This window comes from Peromyscus maniculatus, chromosome 23, assembly GCF_049852395.1.
Source record: "Peromyscus maniculatus bairdii isolate BWxNUB_F1_BW_parent chromosome 23, HU_Pman_BW_mat_3.1, whole genome shotgun sequence".
NCBI classification, from domain to species: Eukaryota; Metazoa; Chordata; class Mammalia; order Rodentia; family Cricetidae; genus Peromyscus; species Peromyscus maniculatus.
The window spans coordinates 21,696,283-21,713,233 of record NC_134874.1 but is presented as its reverse complement, the minus strand read 5'-3'; the positions used below and the strand labels follow the sequence as shown (position 1 = coordinate 21,713,233).

The 16,951-nt window shown below is 44.2% G+C and overlaps 1 protein-coding gene across 14 annotated transcripts in view; it reads right to left on the bottom strand.

Moving 5' to 3' along the window:
* The window catches only part of LOC102908820 (protein-tyrosine sulfotransferase 1), a 71,314-nt gene that overhangs the window by 18,336 nt on the left and 36,027 nt on the right, over positions 1–16,951 (bottom strand). For 9 of the 14 annotated variants that reach the window (XM_076561215.1, XM_042267927.2, XM_076561214.1 and 6 more), the window contains one exon: positions 11,950–12,148. In XM_076561215.1, the coding sequence (XP_076417330.1) occupies positions 11,950–12,148 (199 nt within the window). Of the gene's footprint in view, positions 1–1,151; positions 1,764–11,949; positions 12,149–16,951 lie in introns of those variants that run through there. The other 5 variants (XM_076561209.1, XM_076561207.1, XM_076561210.1 and 2 more) reach the window with 1 other exon arrangement.

Below are 16,951 nucleotides of genomic sequence, written 5' to 3'. Positions count from 1 at the left end.
ACCTACTCCAAAGCTAGTAAGAAAACTACATGTGCAGTTAAAATCACTGCGGGCCTGCCACTTGCTAACATTTAGGATCGCAAGTGAGAACACTGCATGCAGCCAGTATTATTTCTATTTGCTGAGAATCCCTCCCTCCCTCCATTTCTTTTTCCTTGATACCAACCCCTCAAGATCCTTGAGATTTAAAAACACTCCCCAAATCTATCCAGGTTCTGCTGCCTCTTCACAATGTTTCTTAGAATCATCGAGAGTGTGTACTGTCAGGTTGCAGCCAGCCCAGAAAGCTTTCCACTGCCCTCTTCTCTCCTTTGGAGGCATCTAGTAGTCATTTGTTTCATGTGCGTGAGTTTACTCTAATTATCACCTCACCTCTAGTCTTTTAATTTTTTTTTATTTTATTTTATTTTATTTTATTTTTTTTTTTTTGGTTTTTCGAGACAGGGTTTCTCTGTGTAGCTTTGCGCCTTTCCTGGAACTCACTCTGTAGCCCAGGCTGGCCTCGAACTCACAGAGATCTGCCTGGCTCTGCCTCCCGAATGCTGGGATTAAAGGCGTGAGCCACCACCGCCTGGCCTTTTAAAATTTTTAACCATTATTTTTTGTGTGTATGGGTGTTTTGTTTGCATGTAAGTCTGTGTACCACGTGTGTACCTGGCACCCGCCTAGGCCAGAAGAGGGTTTCAGATCCCATAGAACTTGAATTACAGATGGTTATCAGCCACCATGTGCACGCTGGGAATCGAACCCAGGTCCTCTAGAAGAGTGGCCAGTTGTCTGAAGCACTTCATGGCTGAGCTATCCCTCCAGCCTCCTCTCCTCTAGCCCTTGACTCTGCATCCTGAAAGAGCATCTCCAGTGTGCCTGTGTCCCTCACTCGAACACTTCTGCTTTGTCCTTACATGTTCCTGCTCCTGAAATGTGCACGGGTGAGGCTGGAGGGGAGATGTCATGGTTGTGGTTTTCAACAGACTGGCTTGTCCCTTAGCTGTCTGACTTTCTGGGCAGGGTGGCCCCTCCGATTTGGATAAGAGGTGCAGTAAAGATGAGTCAGTCTTGTTCTGTCTCCCTGTTTTAGAAGTGATGTCCTGGTTTAAGGAACTACACGGCACGGTCACAAACGTAGTGGGAACACTGCTCACTCTGCAGCATAGTTTTTCATGTCTTTATTTTCCAATGTCTTTATAAAAAGTTAGGGTGTGGTTAGAGGTGAAAACAAAACAGAGCCCCAACTCTGATTGCCCGGCACTCACCATGTGGCCTAGGCTGTCTCTGGACTCATGGCAACCCTCCTAAATCAAGTACTGGGATTACAGGAGTACATACCACAGCCAGCTAAAACTGAAGTTGTTTTTAGAGATTTTGTTTTGTTTTTTAAAGAAAAAGTATTTGAAGAAAGTCTTTCAGGAACTGGAAATCAGACCTGCAGTGAACCCAGGTGCCATCTTCTCCACTGTGCCATGAACAGCAGCGTGGGTCTTAAAAACCAACTTCTAGTTATACTGGTTTACTCTGCCCATCCCCACCCCCCATAGATGCTGGGTCTTCTAAGAGTTAGACATCGATGGCTAGTGCAACTATTTTTGCAAGTTCTAAGCTGTCTGTTGATATAAAGAGATTCCCTTCTTTAAAACTCCAGGGGAAACTGTAAATAGCTACCCAGCTTGCTTTCACAAGTCAGTCCAACTAATGAAGGCAGAGGAGGCTTGGAACCTCCTCCTCTGGGTGAGGCTCCACAGGCCTTCAGATGGGTTAACCAACAGCTGTGAAAGAAGACAGAATACATCAGGAATGGCTTAAAAGAAACACACAACAGAGGGGCTCCCTGCTGTATACAGAAAAGGAGAACAAACTGCTTTATAAAGCAGACAGGAGCTCAGGAAAGAATTGACCTGAAGAGGATTTCTGGTAGACATAAAGAACAGTGTCAAAACGAGTCAAAAAAGATGGGGTTTGTGTGCTTTTGTTTTATTTTGGTTTTGGTTTTGGTTTTTTCGAGACAGGGTTTCTCTGTGTAGCCCTGACTGTCTTGGAACTTGCTCTGTAGACCAAGCTGGCCTCGAGCTCACAGAGATCCTCCTGCCTCTGCCTCCTAAGTGCTGGGATTAAAGGTGTGCACCACCACCACCACCACCACCACCACCACCACCACCACCACCACCACCACCTCCACCACCACCACCACCAGCTGAATGATATGAGTTTTAAGGATGAGCCAGGCCAGCCAGGCGGCTGGGCAAAAGCCATTAATCCCAGCAATTGGGAGGCAGACGGATCTCTGTGAGTTCAAGGCCAGCCTGGTCTACAGAGTGAGATCCAGGACAAGCACCAAAACTACACCAAGAAACCCTGTCTTGAAAAACCAAAAGAAAAAAGAAGGAAAAAAAAAAAAAAAGAATGAGTCAGGCCTTGCCACAGCAACTTACTGAGGCAGTCTTGGGATTTTCACACTGACCCTGTGAACAAATCATTTTCTAACACTTTTAATCCCTTTAAAACGGACTGGAAGGTCTGAAGAGATGGCTCAGTGGTTAAGAGCACTTTTTGCTCTTGCAGAGGACCTAAGGGTTGGTTCTTAGCACTCATATGGTGGCTCACAACCATCCATCGTTCCAGTTCCAGGGGATCCAACGCCTTCTTCTGACGTATGCAGGCAACAAGCATGCATGTGACAAACATACATACATGCGGGCAAAACACACACATAGAATTAAATAAATAATCTAAATACAAACAAACAAAACTACAACGGAGCTAGTGGGTGTCAGGGAGCATCGCTGTAACTCCAGTACTTGGGAGGCAGAGGCAGGAGGATCAGAAGTTCAGTATTATCCTAACTTCACAGTGAGTTACAGCTAGCCTAGACTACATGAAACCCTGGTTTCAAAAAGAAAAGAAAGCTAAACAATGCAACTCACAGCTCCAGGGAGGCTAGCTAGTAAAGAGGACCCTAGGAAAGACACAGGGATTGCCCAGCGATGGAGAAATGGATGAGATCTACATGAGCAAACTGGGAGTGAGGGGGAGTAATGGAGGGCAAGGATGGGGGAAAGAGAGCTTAGGGGAGCGGGAGGTCCTAGCTGGATCAGGAACAGAGTGGGAGAACAAGGAAAGATATACCATGATAAATGAAGACACTATGGGAATAGGAAGAAGCAGAGTGCTAGAGAGGTCCCCAGGAATCCACAAAGTTGACTCCATTATAGACTACTGGCAATGGTAGAGAGGGTGCCGGAGCTGACCTACCCTGGTGATCGGATGGCCGAACACCCTGTCATGATAGAACCCTCATCCAGTGACTGATGGAAGCAGATGTAGAGATCCATGGCCAAGCCCCAGGCAGAGTTCCAGGAGTCCAACTGACAAGAGAGAGGAGGGATCATATGAGCAAGAGGAGGGATCATATGAGACCATGATTGGAAAGAGACAACTAGCCAAACTAGTGGAGACACATGAACTGTGAACCAATAGCTGATGAGCCCCATGGAACTGGACCAGGCCCTCTGGATAAGTGAGACAGCTGTTTAGCTTGAACTGTTTAGGAGGCCCCCAGGCAGTGAGCCGGCTTTTTAGAACCTAATGCCTATGGTGAGACACTGCTCAGCCTTGGTCCAGAGAGGAGGGGCCTGGACCTGCCTCAACTGAATGTACCAGGCTCTGCTGTCTCCCCAGGGGAGATCTTGCCTTGGAGAAGGTGGGAATGGGGGGTGGGTTGGTGGGGGGGGAAGGCTGGGAGGGTGGGAGTAGGGAGGACAAGGGAATCTGTGGTTGATATGTAAAATGAAAAGAAAAGAAAAAAGAAAGAAAGAAAGAAAGCTAAACAAGCAGCAGCCACCCCCCACCTTTCCCTACCCCTCCACACCCCCCACTCCCCACCCCCCACCCCCCGCAGTAGAAGTCTGCAGGACAGCACACTGCACTGGGATGGCCCAGCTCTCGGTAGGCTGAGGTGGGAAGATTAAGTAAACCTAGACGTTCTAGGCCCGCAGCATGGTGAGTCCACATTTCCAGCGCCTGCCCACCACCCCCTTTTTAAATGCCAGCACTCTCAAGGAAGAGGCAGGAGGATCTCTGTGAGTTAGTGCAGCCTGGTCTACGTAGCAAGCTCAAGGCCAGCCAGTGTTACATGGTGAGACTGTCTCAAACAACAAGACTGGAAGGACACCAGGGTACAAATCAATCTCTAGTGGGCAACTGTCCCCAGGGGGTTCTGCAGAGTGAGGGGTGACTGGGCAGAGCTGGGAAGAGGACTGCAGCAGCAGACTACCTCCCTGAGGAATCCTGCTGCAAACCAAGGAAATCAGACCTTCATCTAGATAGCACAGGGGTGTGGGGACGTGGGAAGTGGGCTAAAGGTCACTATCTCCCTTGATTTACTTAACTCCAGAAAGAAAGCTAACGTTAAAAGCTAGTGTTCAACCCCAGAGAAGCTCACTGTAAGATCTGAACAATCACTCCAGCTAAATGAAGGAGGAAAAAAAGACAGTTTGGGGAAAATGTAAGTATTTATTTCACTTCCTATTGGGGTCTATGTGATATATATGTTCACATGAGTGTGTCCATGTGTGAATACATGTGCACATGTATGCAGAGGCCAGAGATCAATGCTGAGTGCTTTCCTCTAGCGCTCTCTACTTTTATTTTTGAGACAGTCTCACTGAACTGTTGCTCACTGATACTCTATCTGTGTAGCACTTGAATTGCTGGCTCATGCCACTGTGCCCAGGTCTTCCCAGCTGCAGGGTGACCTCTATGAAACGAGCCATTGTTCCAGTCCCATAACTCTACTTTCATACAAAAGGTCCAGTATAGCAACAAACATCAAAGGCATGTAGAGAAGTAAATAAATAGAACCCATAATTCTAAAGGGTCAGCAGAGGCCCATGGGTGAAGACATTGATCGTGAAGCTATCTCTGAAGCACTGGCCTGGGATAGAAAGACAGATGGGAAGGGAAAGACCTGCCTCTCCGCAGTCTGGCTGAAGACTCTCACCAGCAGAGAATCAAGAATCCAAACAATGAACAGCATCTGCTGTAAGGCTGCTGACATGGAGACAGTAGACCTTTTACACAGAGACACTTCAAACAATGTCAGCACAGTAAGGAGCCATGCGGAACAACTGAGCAAATATAATCTTGAATACGGCTTCACTCCTTTCCCAGATGAAACTGTCTCAAGCTCACAAACAAGACTGTTTAATTTACAGTAAAATCATCCCACTTCTCCAAACTTGTGATCTGGGGTTTTCCTTTCTCAGCTGTAATCCTATGCAGTACACATCAGGAACCACTCTAGCATCTCATTTAAATTCCTTAGCATTCCTTTGAAGAGACAAATTCAGAACCTTCCGAAATTATATTTAAAAAGACAATGAAGTAAGTGTCTCTCAAGGAACCCACACTTGAGTGTATCCTATCCTGATCTGTCCCTGAGCTCCTCTATTTCTAAATCTATGCTAACCTCAAATCAATGTCAAAGTCTCTTCATAATAATCTCCAACTCTACTTCATACTCGTGCTGAAGGAGGTCAAAACTCTGGGCTTCACTTGAGTAGAGAGTTTGGACAACAAACTCCTCGGGCAACAGCACACAGATATGTTTCTGGCCAGTGTCACTGACATATTGAAGAACACAGAAAGATGAACACAATGAAGAGATGGAAGATTCCAAGGAGAAATAGAAATTCAAGAACTGGAAAATGCATTGTCTGAAATGAAAATGTCACTGGGTGGCAAATTAGGTTCAGAAGAAAAAAGGATCATGAATTAAAAATTAGGTTTATTTAATTTAAATCTAATAAAAAGCCAGAGGGGCTAGGAGATGGTTTAGTAGCTAAAGCACTGTTATGCAAGAATGAGTTTGTATCCCGAGATCCCACATACAAGCTGGGTGGGTGTGGTGTCTCCCTGCAATCCCAGTGGTTGGATGGTGGAAACAGGGATTCCCCAGAGCTAGCTGGCTAGTCCTATCTGTGAGATCTGGGTTCAATAGCAAGCCCCTGCCTCAATGAGTAAGGTGGGGAGGGAATGAGGAAGACATCTAACATCAGCCTCTGGCCTACAATCCCCCTCACCAATACACATACTTAGAGCCAGGCACGGTGGTGCATATGCACCTCTCCCCATACCAAATAAATAAACATAATGGAAAATTCCCAAGGAAAACATTTAGCTTAAAAACAAACTAAGAGAATTAGTAGCTAGTAAACCCTAATAAGGCAGGCATCTGGATCAAAAGAAAAGATGCTGGGAAGAAATCTGTATCAAGAAAAACATGTGGTTCACAATGCATAAAATATTTAATAACTGTTTACAGAAAGAATTGCAGCCCTTGTTCTAGAGCAACCATAACAGACAAACAGAAAACATAGCTAAAATGAAGAGATAATTGCTACAGCAGATAAAACAAAATACTAAAAATACTGGATTAATCCAAAAGAAGCCAGGAAAACAAAGGACAAAGACAGACAGTTCAAAACTAAGAAACAAACACTTGATGGCAGACCTCATGCAGCCCAACCAGATGAGCAACTACAATACACATAAGGACTTACACACCTCATTTAAAATGAAGGGACGGTCAAACATTAGCCACAATACCATCGCTTAATCACTTTAAACAGAAAGACACAGAAATTAAAGACACAGAAATTAAAAATTAGAGGCTAGGGGAAACAGACCACACATATGGCTCTGCTCTCATCAGACAAGGCCAACTTCTAGGAGAAACTTCAGTGCTGAGGTTACCTCATGATAAGAGCTAATTCCTCAGCTGTCTGCTTATTCTCTTAGCAATACAGACTCACAATGCATTAAACACAACTGACAATAAAAAGAAAACGGCCACAACCATAGCACTCTTATCAAAACGTATAAGCCACTAAGAGTTTTCAGACTAAACAACATGATGACATTTACAGAATATCACAACTGCACAACAGTTTTCCTGCATGTGAGGTCACATGCTGTCCACAAAGCAGTTTTAAGCATATTTAAAGAACTGAAACCATAGCATGTATGTTCTCTGACCACAGAACAATCACATTAAAAACTGGGATTTAAAAAAACATCCCCAAATATTTAAAAAGTAAATGTTGTTCTAAGAAGTCTAGACTATACACCATACTAAGAGTAGGGTTACTTTTTGTTTGTTTCAAGACAGGGTTTCTCTGTGTAGCCCTGGCTGTCCTGGAACTCACTCTGTAGCCCAGGCTGCTCTTGAACTCACAGAGATCCGCCTACCTCTGCCTCCCAAGTGCTGGGACTAAAGGAGTGTGCCACCACTGCCCAGCCAAGTATTGTTAAATACTTAACAATATTTTTTTTTTAAGATTTATTTTAGGTAGGAGTGTGTGTGTGTGTGTGTGTGTGTGTGTGTGTGTGTGTGTGTGTGTGTGTGTGTGTGCCCACACAGTTAAGGTGCCTGCAGAGGCCAAGAGAAGGTATCAGATCTGGAGTTGGAATTGGAGGTAGGTGGTGAGTGCAGGACCTCTGCAAGAGGGGCAAGCACTCTTAACTACTGAGCCATCTCTCCAGCCCCTACTCAAGAATTTTCACATGGGATCTGCAATGCTAGGTGATCCTAAGGTGACCAGCTGGACAAACAAGAATGCCATGCACAGAGACAGACGCAAGCAGACGCGGCTTTGGCTGGGAACAGGCATGGGGACATGCGACAGTACTTTCTAGGCTCTAAAAGTACTTGTTTCACCTGCTGCAGTTTCTTCCTTTCTTTTCTAAATAACCTATTAAAGTGAGCGTGTTACTGGGTGTGTACTTGTGTGTGTGCAGGTGTGCCTTGGTGTATGTATGGAGGTCAGTGAACAGCTTTCTCTATCCACCATGGGTTCCATGGACAGAACTCAAGGTGTCAGGCTGACAGGTGCCTTTACCAACTGAGCCATCTCTGTGGCCCTGGATATGGCTTCCAACTGCAGGGGTCAGGCAGTTAACCCAGCTTCCCTCACTGACTGCAAGTTCCCTCTTGTCTTGTAGTGCAGTTTCTGCATCCTGACCCTTGCTTCCCACTGACCAGGACTTCTTCTTTTCTCAGTAGGGTCAGCATGGGATATGCCATTCATACTTGAAGCTGCTTTACCTCCTCTTCCCTCTTGGCTTTCTTGTTTAAGAAACAAGAAACATTTATTTTTGTTTTTGAGAGTTTCATACATGAGTACTGCATGTACAACATTTCTACCCCATCTCCCCACTCCAGCTTCTTCCACACCTCCCCACCCTTTCTCAAATTCGTAACCTCTTCAATTATTACTGTTACATAGCTTTTCTTTTTAAATTTTTTTTTATGTGAATGATGTTTTACCTGCATGTATATGTGTGCCTGGTGCCCATGGAAGTTAAAAGAGGGTATCAGATCCCCTAGAACTGGAGGTACAGACTGTGAGTTGCCATGTGGGTGCTTGCACAAGAGCAGCGAGTGCCCTTAACCACTGAACCATCTCTCCAGCCCCACATATACCTTTTCTTGAGACAAGATCTTATTCTGTAGTTGATGCTGTCCCGGAATGCCAGGGTAGACCACTGTGGCTTAAATGTGTGATGACCTTTCTACTCTGCCTCCCAAGGGCTGGAATTACATGCCTGCACCACCAAACCTGCCTTGGAACTTCTTTTCAGCTCCCTGTTCAATTTTACTTCATTTTGTAGCAGCACAAGGGATTGAATGCAGGGCCTCACACATGCTAGCAAAGTCCTCTACCACTGAGCTACAAGCAAGACCCTGCGTCTTCAAGGTTAGCACCAGGCCTTCAAACAGCACTGGGCTTGGCCTACGTGCACCAGCTCCTATCCGCTCTCTGACTCGCAGACTCTGCACATGTGGGCTGCACAGCTGCAGCCCTATTATCTAGTCTGGATTTCTTCCAGCTGGGGACAGTTCCAGCCAACTCTCAGCAAGTTTGGACAGTAAAAATGCTAGGTTTTTGAGGTTCTTTTGTGTACCCAAGTACCAGTTAGGAACAACTGAACCTTCAGCTCAGCAAAAGCACCTCCCCTGAGAAAAAGCCCACAGAGTGACAGTCATCAGCAAATAGGTTGTAATACAAAGTCTTAAGGATGGATGAGCTTGACAAGAACACCATGATACAGGAGACTATAATCTGTGTCCACTGAAATTCAATGTATGCATGTGCCTACATTTCTGAGGTAGTGAGGGTCTATATTTGGTCACATTCTCAAATAAGCTGCTAAGTCTAAAAAGGTTAAAAAGCTATGGGAGAGGGAGAAGCTGAAATGTGACCCAGAGAGCATTATTTATAAAAGTGTCCACTGTCTGGGGATTAGAGTGGTGGGAGAGGGCATGGAACGTGTTAGCATCTCATTTCTAGTTTACTGTGTGAGTCACGGCCATCACAACACACATGACTTTCATTTAGAACTGGACAATGTATTCCTAAGATGTGCTGACTCAGACATCATTACTTCTGGGTTCTGCAAACTCTTTGACAACCAGCATTTTTAGGCCTAACTAGGGACTTCTACATTCCCAGTCAAAATGTGATTTTTCTCCTCCCCTCTTCCTCCCCTCTTCCCACCATAAGTAAAGGAACAATTTCTGCAGCCGCCGTTTTTCTCTGGAGCCACCCCAACCTGACATTTAGAGATCTCTTTGGAAGTATATGATCATGACTGCTCATGACTGCTGCATATTATCAGCATTTCAGTCATGAAAGGCAAAAAAAGAAAAGAAAAAATTTTGAAGATACACAGGATTTGGTTTGAAATTCAACTAGCTAGTAGGACAGACAATGAAACTCAAATTCAAAAACGAGGCTGGGGTCAGCAAGATGGTTCACGAGTTTCAAACGGCTAGCAGTGCAAACCTGGCAAGCTGAGTCTGACTCCTGGAACCCACGTAAAAGTGAAAGGAGAGAATTTTCTCCACAGAATTCTCCTCTGACTTCCACATGCATGTCATAGCACACACAGTAAATGTACAATAACAAACAAAAACCCAAACACACTAGTATTGCATACATTATTACAAAGGGATCAATAATGGAATTCATCTTTTCTTTCTTAACTCTCCACCCCAAGGATACATTAAGAAACCCTTTCAAAAACCACAGTGTGTATAAAACACATTCTCGAGTCACATGGATTCAAACCACAGCATTCTTCCCAACTACCCCTCAAGAAAGCCAAGAGTAATCTAGCTAAGACCACTTGCACATGTGAAACTGTAGTGACTACTGTCCTGGGACTCTGGAAATACTGTTGACACACGTATCTTGGTTTACAGAAATCCCTTTGAGTCCTGTGCACAGGAGAAAGCAACTGGTTACAGCCCATTACAAAAAGACAGTCAGGGATTGCCGAGTGGGAGGCTAGACTAATGTTGGCTTGCTTTAGCAAACTTCAGTTCAAAACTTCAATATATGAAATAGTAAAACATTTTAGAAACTTAAAAGGCAGTTCATAAAACACATGCCAAGAGTTGGGCATTGGTGGCACACACCTTTAATGCCAGCACTTGAGAGGCAGATCTCTGTGAGCTCAAGGCCAGCCTCATCTACAAAGCAAGGTCAGGACAGCCAAGAGAAACACAGAGAAACTGTGTCTTGAAAAAACAAACAAACAAACAAACAAAAATCCATACAAACAGCTAATAAACTGAAAATGTTCAATTATATTAATCAGTGATGCCTATTAGAATTAACAAAAATCTACATCACCTCCATCGTGTTGGTTTTCAAAAGTTTCTGCAGTATACATGTGTGTTCAGCAACATATATCAAACACCTTAAAAAAAAAAATCTCAGAGACTTGGACCTGTTCAATCTCACCTTTATTAATCTAACCTTAATGAAAACCCTAAAATATATAATCTAACTTCAGTACCCAGCACCTCTTCTATACAGTGAGTTAAAGGCCAGCTTGAGCCATAGGAGACTCTGACCAAATCCAACCCCAACCTGGATGTCAAAAAAAAAAAAAAAAAAAAAAAAAAAAAAGTGTAAATTTCATGTTTATCTTACCCAATAAAAACTTTCAGCAAAAATATAAAATGCTGATTTGAAACCAGACCTAACCACCAATGTATTTATTCACATTAGTTCAAGTCTTTAGCACTTTCTGAAACAACATTCTGTAAAGCTGCAACCCTGTTTATTTTTGTTGTATGTATTTAAGTGTTTTACCTGCATGGATATAGTGCACCATGTGTACACAGTACCCTTGGAGGCCATAAATGGCATCTGATGCCCTGGAACTGAACTTAGAGGCAGTTGTGAGCTGCCAGGTGGCAGCCTGTGCTCTTAACTCCCAAGACATCTCGCCACGACAAAATGTATTTATTTTTAATGTGTGTGTGTGACTATACATGTTGGGGGAACTGCATGTCCACATGTGTGGAGGTGGACATCACACCTAGCTTTTCTGTGGGTTCTGGGGACTGAACCCAGGACCTTCTATCTGAGTTACAAGCTTTACTGATTGAGTCATCTCCCCAGCCCTTACTAGTAACTTTGAACACAGCGCTAGCATATCTAATCTTTCTTCTCATGTAGCTAACATCTGGCCTGCAGGGGGGTCAAGAAATCACATCTCATCTAAACAAAGCCTTAAAAGTAAAGTGCTCCTCATACTTAAGGAAAGGAAAAAGAAGCCAGAAGTAAGGTCACTACCAATTCTGGTGTTTGTGCGAATTTGGGGTAATCAGCTATGGGAACAGATGTCAGCATGCAAATGGAAGTCAGAGGACAACATCCTACAAACTGAGCAGAGCACAGAGCAGAACTGTCTCCACAGCTCTTTGAAAGAAGGGTTTTGCTGACATTGCAGACTTCTGATGATAGAGCATTCAACAAGTTACAACAATGGTAATTTAAAATAATTTTCTGGTCATAAAAAGTAAGAAACAAAACAAGAAAAATCTACTCAAAACCAAATTCCAGGTCTAGTTGCCTTAGTTACTTTGGGAGTCTCACTTACCCTTCTGGTGTTTTCAAGGATCTTGGGGTCAGGTTTTCCGTAGTTAGGGGGATTGGCATATGGGTCGTATCCAAGTTTGGCAAGCATGGGTGCAATCACTGCCATGTCTTGTAGAACATCTGGGGGTATCTTCCCAACCCACTTTGATAGAGCCCCCACGTTGACAGGCTTGATGACTTGGTCTGTTGATCTTTCCACTCTGAAAACAACAACATGAACAATAACTTACTTCAGATCTAAAGAAAACCAAAACATGGTGGCAGGCACCTATAATCTTAGCACTCCAAAAGCAGAGGCAGGAGGATCAGGAGTTCCAGGATAACCCTGTGTACAAGAGCAAGTCAGAGGTCAGCCTGACTTCATGAGACTCTCATCTCAAAAACAGTTAAACAATTGTAAATTCTCTTTGATAGCTTTAAATTCTTTAACTGTCTGAGCTGCTAAGATGGCTCAGGGGGTAAAAGCACTGAATGGAAGAAGATGGCTGACTCTCAAAACGTGTCTTCTGACCCATACAGTGTGTTGCTATACTGCCTCCCCCACCTCAGTCTATCTCTGTGTGGTGTCTTCTGACCCAAACAATGTGCCCATATTCACTCACTCACACACTCTCTCTAACACACACATGGAAATAAATGAAATCATAATTGTCTGCATTATATTATAAAGCAATTAAAAAGGTTAAATGGATGTTGTCATGATCCACTAGAATAGATGGTATGGGAACTAGGTATGGTGGTATACACCTTTAATCCCAGCACTTGGAAGACAGAAACAGCAGGACTTCTTTATGTTCAAAACCAGTTTGGTCTATATAGTGAGTTCAAAGTCAGCCAAGGCTAATTAGTGAGACCTGTCTCAAGAAAAAAGAATGGACAATACGGGCGGGTGAAATGGTTTAGTCTTTCCACTTGCCAACAAGCCTATCAACCTGAGTTTGATCCCCAGGACCAACGGGGTGAAAGGGAAGAACTCACTCCCACTGGTTGCCCCCCCCCCACACACACCTAAACATAATAAAAATTTAAAAGAATGGACAGCAGAAGAGTGTCTCCTTCACTTCTAGAAAGTAGCCAACATGTAGTCTTGATATGTTCTAGGGCTTACAGGGATCATTCTGGCACTCTCCATCTCCCTGGAACCTTAAAACACAGCTTGACACACTGGTGTGCTTCAAAAACCCACATGAACCAGCCATCACCCCCATTAGCCTCTGCCCAGCCACCCCTGTGATAGCTGCTCCATCTCAAGAAATGGGATCAAACTGGGGGGGCAGTGGCACACACCTTATTCCCAGCACTCAAGAGGCAGAGCCAGGTGGATCTCTGTGAGTTTGAGGCCAACCTGGGTCTACAGAGCAAGATCCAGGACAGGCACCAAAACTACACAGAGAAACCCTGTCTCAAAAAACCAAACCAAAACAAACCAACCAACAACAAGAAAAACCAAAAAGAAATGGGATCAAGGCCAAAGCCCTGAATGACTGTGTTGAGTAACTAAACACCACAGTCAGACTGTCTGTCAAACCACAGCTGAATTACAGTATGCAGCAACTACTACCAGAACTCAAAACCTCCATATTACAGCCTCAGTGTTGGAGTGGACATGCCAAGAGGAATGAATGAAAGTCAGTAAACCGAAGCCAGATTTTCACAGGGAAATACTCAGGTGAGTCTAACTTGTGGCAAGTTGACATTAAAACCACATACAATACAATACATCCCTTGGAATTAGAATTACTTTGACATGGGTTCTGGAATTCAAACAGGTCCTCTGCAAAAGCAGAATTCCCTATTAATTTCTGGGTCGTCTTTTCCACCCTCTTCCCAGATTTTTGTTTGCTTTTGAGATAAGGTCTGAAGTAGCCCAGTTGGTGCCTGTGCTGGGTAGTTTTGTATCAACTTGACACAAACTAAAATCATTTGAGAGGAGGGAAACTCAATTAAGAAAATGCCTCCATAAAATTGGCTGTGGGGCACCCTAATTATTGATTGATGGAGGAGAGTCCAGCCCAATGTGGGTGCTGCCATCCCTGGGCTGGTGGTCCTGGGTGCTATAAGAAAGCAGGCTGGGTAAGCCATGAGGAGCAAGCCAGTAAGCAGCACCCCTCCATGGCCTCTGCATCAGCTCCTGCCTCCAGGTTCCTGCCCTGCTTGAGTTCCTGTCCTGACCTCCTCCAAAGATGCACAGTGATATGGGAATGTAAGCTGAAAACCCTTTTCTGCCCGACTTGCTTTTGGTCATGGTGTTTCATCACAGCAATAGTAACCCTGACTGAGACAGTCTCCAATTCTCCATAGATCAGACCCTAGCTGCCTTCAACGCCTGATCCCCCGTCTCTAGCTCGAGTGCTGGGACTACAGGTGTCAGCCACAATGCTTTCTTCTCTCTCTCTCTTCTCTCTCTTCTCTCTCTTCTCTCTCTCTCTCTCTCTCTCTCTCTCTCTCTCTCTCTCTCTCTCTCTCTCAAATGATTTATGTAACAGACTATCTGTTCTCTAATGGATGGAAACAATCTAGTTGTGATCACCTTATAAATGACATCTCTTCACCATCTTTAATTTCTTCGATGCTAATCAACCTGTTTAAGTTCAATATCCATCTTGTAAAATCAGTGATTGTCTCTAGAATGAAATTAATAAACATGCATTTTCATGACTGCTTTAAATACTTTATATCCGATTATTTCTCCTCATCTACTGAATAAAAGAAACTGGGGAAATCTGTTTCTATTCTTCAGAAACAATGAGCATTTCTCAGGTTACAATAACAGTTAACACAAGAGTAAGGAGAAAAAGACCTCCCTTCAGTCTTCTCTGCAGCTCCCCCACATGCTGGCCATGCCTCAGCCTTTATTCTTTTGTGTGGGGACAAAGCAGTTGTGTTGCAGTTCGTCCCTGGTTGTCTTATTTTCTCTGTGGAGCAACATCTTGGTGTGTGGCCAGCCAGCCCTGCATTCTTTACAAACAGCAAATCTGATTTCATTTGTTTGTTTGTTTTTTTATTTCCCAATGTGATTGTAAAAACACTGCATCCCATTTCTCAAATGTTCCCTCACTAACACATTCTGCTTGGGCCTTCCAGCATGAAGTAACAACCAGTTTGTTAAAAGGCTGCTTCCAATTATGTTGGACTTCCAATTAGTCCTGGACTTCAGGAGTAACACAGGGTCAAATACTAAAATGCTAACTCAGATCCAGTATGTGAACTGTCTTGATTTGCTCTCTGTTGCTGTGATTAGACACCATGACCAAAAGTAACTTGGGGAGGGACGGATGTATTTGGCTTACACATCCCAATCACAGTCCACCCTTGAGGGAAGTCAGGGCAGGAACCTGGAGGAGGCATGAACTGAAGCAGAGACCAGGGAAGGCCACTGTTTCCTGGACTGCTCTCTCCGTGGCTTGTCCAGCTTGCTTTCTTACAGAACCAAGGATCGCTTGCACAGGGGTGGTACCGCCCACAGCGGGCACAATTATTATTAGTCCCACACACTTGCCTACAGGAAAACGAAAAATGTTTCTCATTATTTCTCAGAATTACTCATTTTATTTTGTATGTGTTACTGTTTTGCCTGCACGTATGTATGTGGCCCACATGTGTTCAGTGCCTGTGGAAATCAGAAGGTATTAGATCCCTTGAACTGGAGTTGCAGATGGTTATAAACCACTGTGTGGGTGCTGGAGACTGAATCCAGATGCTACAAGAGCAGTAAATGCTCTTAACTGTTAAGTTATCTCTACAGCCCCTGGGAGGCATTTTCTCAACTGAAGTTCCCTCTTCCCAAAATGACCCTGGCTTGTGTCAAGCTGATAAAAACAAAAAACAAAAGAAAAGAAAAAAGTTCCAACTAAGCAGCACAGGAACCAACAGACTCATACTTAGATTTAGGTTGACGTTTTTGCCTTTTTTGTTTGTGTTTTGTTTTGTTGCTGTTTGAGGCAGGGTTTCTCTCTACGTAACCCTGTCCTGGAACTCACTATCTAGACAGGCCAGGCCTTGAAATGACAGAGATCTACCTGCTTCTGGCTTGTTTTTAATTAAAAAAATAAATTATTTAGGACCTGGGACATGGCACCATCCGTAAAGTGTTTGCTTTGCAAGTGTTGGTCCTCAGAACATATGCAAAATGCACAGTGCTTATAATCCTAGTGCTGGAGCAGTAGAGACAGGCAGAATCAGAGAATTCCAGACCAATGGGAGAGCCTGTCCCAAAAAACAGCTGGACAGCACCTGAGAAACAACACCCAAGGCTGACTTCTGGCCTCCACCTGCACACATACACAGTGCGTGGTCATTAGCATATAGGTGTACCCCACATGAATGAACACACACAGTTTGCCCGAGTTGTTGCTTAGTGTATAATTTTATTCAGAACTGACTCTACAAAGTCTGCATCTCTTTTTTGTTATGTGGTACTGAAGTCTATGTTTGTCAAACTGGTGGTCAGCCAACAACCACACACAGTTTCTTTTTTGTTTGCTTTGTTTGTTTTTCGAGACAGGGTTTCTCTGTGTAGCCCTGGCTGTCCTAGAACTCACTCTGTAGACCAGGCTGGCCTTGAATTCAGATCCACCTGCCTCTCCCTCATGAGTACTGGGCTTAAAGGCATGTGTCACCACTGCCCGGCTACAAAAGTTTCTTATATGCCTAAACCCACAAGAGCTCCATGTGTGTTTGGGGCACAGCATTCAGCCAGCTGGTTTATAAGTCTGCCTTTGCCTTTGTTTCCTGCTGCTGTGGAGCCCTGACATCAGCCAGAAGTCCTCCCCGGGCATGCACACATGTCCAGGACCTTGGCCATCTGTGCTTGCAGAAGCATGTCAGAGTCCTTGTATGTTTTCAGGGTTTCTGCTGTTTGTCCACATTGCTATCTACTGACTCAGGTAGCATGACAAACCCCATAAATTTTTTTGGTGGTAATGGGCCTCCACATTCTCAGCAGCATTAGTGGTGAAACAGTTCTGGGTCAGAAGGAATAAAGAGACTTGTTTTGGTTTGGT